The sequence below is a fragment of the Melampsora larici-populina genome (assembly GCF_000204055.1).
Source record: "Melampsora larici-populina 98AG31 unplaced genomic scaffold MELLAscaffold_91, whole genome shotgun sequence".
In the NCBI taxonomy this organism is placed as follows: domain Eukaryota; kingdom Fungi; phylum Basidiomycota; class Pucciniomycetes; order Pucciniales; family Melampsoraceae; genus Melampsora; species Melampsora laricis-populina.
The window spans coordinates 223,569-229,218 of NW_006768855.1; the positions used below are offsets into that span (position 1 = coordinate 223,569).

A 5,650-nucleotide genomic window follows, 5' to 3' on the forward strand; every position below is an offset into this window, starting at 1 on the left:
ACAACTTCAGGCGGACCTCTGGCGGCCAACACAACCAGTTGATTAGCTCGTACCAGAAGGGAGGAAACCCAAATGGAACCAGGAAGGGTCACGGGAAGCCGTACCACCAGAATAGCAATCCCCAATTGGGACCAGCTCAAGGGGAACAGGACCGGGTTTCGTCGGGACAACAACATGCAAGCCAGCATGCAGGCCATGTGCCAAAAGGAGTGAATAACACTCATAAAAACCAAGCCTTGAGGTAAGCCTCCTACGCTGCACATACCCCTAGAGGGAAGGAAGGGAGAATCTGACAGAAAAAGAAATCTCCCATCCCCCATACTTACCCAAAAATTCTCACGGGGTTATCCACACACCCAAAACCATTACAGATCCTGGCTATCCTGATAACAATCTGACAAAACAATTTGTGTGTTGGGATTGATGGATTATACTATGCAACCTTGTAATTTTCTGGCAATAATTGTATTTTTTGTATGTCACTTCAGATAATTGGAAATAATTTGAATGGAAAGACTCACAATTGGTCATTGATGCTACACCCCCCCCCCCAATTGCCCCATTAAACTCCTCCTGCTTTACAGGACGTGCACACACATCTTAGTGACCATGAGCAGGACTGGTATCAATGATGAAATCATATACCTCTGCGAAGTGAGGAAGGAACCTGAGGGTGAAAAGAAGGGTAAACGAGTGGCAGAGAACTCACTCACCATAGACCTCAGAGATGTGAAAGACTCCCAAGAAGACTCCGACAAAGAAGAGGGAAAGCCTACTCCCCAGTTGACACATAAGAAACGGAAGCCTCCCCTACCTTTGAAAGATAGAAAGATCTATTCCATACCAGTTCAGGAGCCCTGGCCAGTTCTGGTGAAGAGTGAAATGAAGATTGAAGGATGGAGGACACTCCTGGAGGAGAGCAAACTCGCCGACGACATCCCTTATATCATAGATGGATTCAAGAGTGGGTTCTGCCTGGGCATCCCAGAACCTGAGATCCCAGGCCTCCAGTGGTACACACCAGACAATCACAGCTCCGCACTGAAAGAACAAGGGAGGGAAGGACAACTCTGGAGGCTACCTCCTGGAACAAATATTTGTCATTCCCAGGGCAAGACTGATCAACCGCTTCTACCGGTGCGGGATCAGACTGTCTCCTAAGCCTTTCACGTCCAAGGCTCTTGGGCCTGGGAAGAGCTTTCTGCGATGTGACATGGACTAGAGTGATTCCTAGTCCTGTCGTCACCACTCCTCAAATATATGGAGGGAGATAGTTATACGCCAATTTGGAATCAAAAAGATTTGCCAATGGGTCGACGTCAATCTCATATTCAGGAGAGAATGGCAGACAATATTGCTAAAGGACATCACGGACTTGAGCGACTCTCTAGGAGTCAGAACAAACCCAAAGAAAAACCAAGACTTTTGTCCAGAACAGCAATACTTGGGCTTTATATGGAATGGGACGGAGAACACCGTCAGACTCCCTGAAGAGAAGTTGGAACAACGCCGTCAGCAAATTGAGCAAATCCTTGACTCCAACTCCAGCTGGACCCACTCACAAATTTGCAGCTTCATCAGAAGGTTGGTGCACACCACCAATATCGTGCCACACATGGCCCACACCTCAATTCCATATATAGGTGGCTACATACTTGGGTGACCCCAAAGACGTAGTCGAAGACCTGGTAGAATGGGAAATCTGCCTGAGAGAATTCAAAGTCCGCCCCTTAATGGACCTACACCCCCTGCTGCATTAAGTCCAGTGTATTAATGCGGAAAGAGGCAAGAAGATTATGTTCACATGAACAGAAAGACATTTCAGCCATGATGCAATGAAACATGACAAAATGAAAGAAAGAGGAACCCACTGTGAGAATGAACCCAAAAGTTGAGCCCATATATGCCTCACCCGTTCATGCTGAGAGTTCCCCCCCCCTGGAGATAACTGCCGCGCTCAGGATTAGAAGCCGTAAGCAGTCAGAGAAAACATAACTCCCTCCCTGTCCTAGAAAACCGTGAGACACATCTGAGATCCAGAGCACTGCAACTCCTGTGAAAAACAAAAACTGAACCTGTACCCTCCTCACGCACCGCTACCGGAGCCATCATCCATGAAAGAAACTCGGGTAGAACCAAGCACAAAACCCTTTGGTAGATTCAAGAAAAATGCACGGGGCGTAGATATATTGGAGACAGACGAGGTACAACACCAGTTCTTGAGCGGCACATGGGCGGACAGAACCCTGAAGCACTACAACTCAGCAATAGTGAAACTCTTCAGGTTTGCCAAAGTGAAGAATGTAGAGGCAGAAGATCTGCCTCTACAAAGTCAAAGACGACATTAATTCGTTTCGTCGCCTGGGGATCCAAGAAGATTGAGGAAAGAGCGGAAAAAGACAAGTTGGTGAAATCCTCCACTATGAAGGCGTACATTGCAGGAGTCAAAGCCTGGCACATGTTCCACGGAGGACAATGCCCTCATCAGGCAGACAACACTGTGAATACGCTACTACGGTCTGCTATGAGGATCAAAGCCTTGCTCTATGACAGGAACGTTAAAAGGCCACCGGTACTGATATTCAATCTACACCGCCAACATATTTATCCTCGGATTACAAAATCCGAGGTATCCTCAGATGCAAAACCTTGGACAGAAGCTTCCCGAGGTTTTGATCTGAGGTAATTCTCAGGGCAAAAACCTTGGACAAGGTCTGCCCAAGGATTTGCTTTTGATGACGCCTCGGATTTCTCAACCCGAGGTATCTATGCTGGCAGTGCTAGTCACATTGGTCAATTCCTTGTTGCCGTCAATCAAAGAGGACCTTGCGCTGAAGGCAATTGCCCTTGTGGCCTTCTGGGGTACAGCTAGGCTTGGGGAACTCGTAGTAGATGATCAGTCAAGACGGGTACCAAAGTGGCAGGACATCAAGTGGGCAAAGAATGGTAAATTTGCTAGGATAGGAATGCTGAATGCAAAAACGGCAGCCCCTGGGGAGGTCCAACACCTTCACCTGGAAAGGCAGAAATCAAGGCTAGACCCTCTAGTAGCCCTAGGAGAGTTCTACAAATTCCAAGCCCAAAAAGAATTAGACAATATCTTCAAGATCCTAGTTGATGGAAAGAAAACCAAACTGACAAAGAGCGAGGTAATCAGTAAACTGAGGAACATCTGGAACCGAGAGAGACCAAAGAACAAACAGCTACTCTATGGACACTCCTTCAGGATTGGAGGAGCATCACTCTGACGGAACCTCGGGGTAGACAAGGACAAGATCAAAAGGGCAGGACGTTGAAAATCAGACACTTACCTCATATACCTCTGAAAGTTTGATTGCGTAGAACAAAGAAACACAATCCGACTGCTCAGAGAGAATCAACTCAGGAACAAATAGAGAGATTAGATTGGGAAAAGAATGGGGAAAGGAAAGACAAAGGATCAGTCCAAGTGAGAGGAGATGTGAAATACAGAGATAGGCAGATCCTGGCAGATCAAAATGATACAGGTAACACCATGTGTAAACCTTAATCCCTTTTGGGGCAGACGGATGGACAACTACAAGCAAACCACTCACACACGTAGAGTAGGGGCGTTTCTTGAGGCTCAAGGCTCACCGCCTGTGAGTGGATGGGGTCGAGAAACCCCCAGGTTTTACAGTCCGTTCTCACCCCAATGGTGGTGAATTAGTAAGGATCCATTAGGATTACTTACACCTCACCCCCCATTGGGGTCCCCCCCAAAAAACACATAAGGTTATAAGGTTTACTGCGCACATATGTACTGTAGACTTAATATCCCTACGTAGTGGTAGGATGGAATGCAAGATCCAGGGTTCTCAGCACAAATCTAATCACGTGCAGAGACACCAGCAATGCACCCAACCCCCTAAGAGATCCTTGGGGCACACACTCAGACCAATGGAATGATGATGCATAAGTATGCGCCGTGAATCTGTTTATAAATGTCTCTGGTCCACACTGGGGCAATGAGTATTCAAGCAAAGATGAAAGGACCATGGTCAACACATGGTCAACCGATGAGTTCCACTGTAAGGGATTTATTTGGAAAAGGAAAGTAAATGTGTATGGTGAAATATTGAATGTAGATGAATAGTTGAGGAGAGGTGATGCTGTACAGTAGAGTACAATTAAGAATGAAAATGTTTGAAAGAAACCAAAGTGGGGAGGAGAAAGGAGAGAAAGTGAGTCTTCAGATATGCAATAAATCAATCAAATGGATTGTTCATCAATAGTTTGGAATTTTGATGTGATGTGATTTGTTCGTATTAACAGGGATTCGAAGAATCACTTCATAAATTCATTTCTGAAACCGCAGAAGTTAACGTGGTATGTCAAGTATTGGCAATTGATTTAGAAAGTAAAGCAGATGAAAGAGCATTGCAAACAATTATTCCACTTATCAATCCTCAAACAGTACTAAGTCATCTCCTTGAAGAAATCACAAGATACAGTTGTAAGATCGAGTAAGAAACATGAAGAAGACTGAGAAAGTTTTATTTTATAATTTTGTTTGATACTTCTTCATAACAGCAGGTTTTGATCAATGGTCCAGGTGAAACACAACAAGAATTCATTGGAAATGTTTCTGCAATTCCTACATTTATAACCCAAATCTTTTTGCCCAAAATTGGAGAATGTTCTGTAATTGGACATGACACAAAAAGTTTCAAGGTTAGATTAAGTGATTAAGTGGTGTCTTGATGTCTAGTATCAAATTATCAAAGGTAAAAATGAATTTTGATCATAATTCAATCTCTGTTATATCAGATCTGATTCTAAATCTGCCTTTGTTTATAATTAGGTCAAAGGATTTGAAGTAGGTTATTCAACTGGAAACTTACAAGTGTTAGATGGATCATCAATTGCAACTTTAGAAAAATCACCCAATGGATTAAATAATAGTACCCAATTAACCCAATATAATGAACGTACATCTGAACCAAAAGATACTAAAGATGAAGGATTTAATTTAGATGTAACACATCAATTGGATGCATTACCTATCACTTCTTCCACGATTTTTATTGGAGAAATTAAATTGATTGTATCAAAATCTTTTATAAATTCCATTCTAATCCAAGCCAAATTTACAGGAGAAGTATTAATCTGTGGACCAATGTCTCAAACCAAACCTAACAATTTATACAATCCAATTAAAAAGGAGGTACCAAATTTAATTATGAAACTTTAGAACAAGATGGAATGGAAGAAGAAAGTAAAGAATCAATGAATCTGAAAGTTTTGGTCAAGAAAACTCCAAGGGTGACTTAAGTATTGAAGATCCTATTGGATTTATTTTTTTATATTAGCAATTTGATTTATATTTTGCATTCTAGTATGTCAAGTGATAGGAAACCAAAGAAGAAAGATGGCAAGAATCTAATATGAAAATCAATGATCATGAAATTAGATTCTTTTTTGAGTGTTTTTTCTCAATTTTTCAGATTTGCTTTTAGAATTTTGATCAAAATTAATTCTTGATTGGTTGGTTAATCAATGTGTTTTGAATTTTGTAAAGCAGTTTTGGTTAAGAATTTGAAATATGTATGTACATAAAATAAAACAAAATAAAACATTGAATTTTGTATCTTGGATCAAAAATCTTCAACCAAAATTTAAAAATGTATCT

At 42.2% G+C, this 5,650-nt stretch overlaps 1 protein-coding gene across 1 annotated transcript; it reads left to right on the top strand.

Moving 5' to 3' along the window:
* Positions 1–4,004: 4,004 nt before the first annotated feature.
* Positions 4,005–5,212, top strand: MELLADRAFT_113692 (uncharacterized protein; the record flags this gene model as incomplete). The annotated part of the gene is made up of 5 exons (XM_007418403.1): positions 4,005–4,075; positions 4,139–4,202; positions 4,294–4,474; positions 4,574–4,692; positions 4,823–5,212. The coding sequence occupies 5 exons, from the start codon at positions 4,005–4,007 to the stop codon at positions 5,210–5,212; spliced, it is 825 nt and encodes a 274-aa protein (XP_007418465.1).
* Positions 5,213–5,650: the final 438 nt, after the last annotated feature.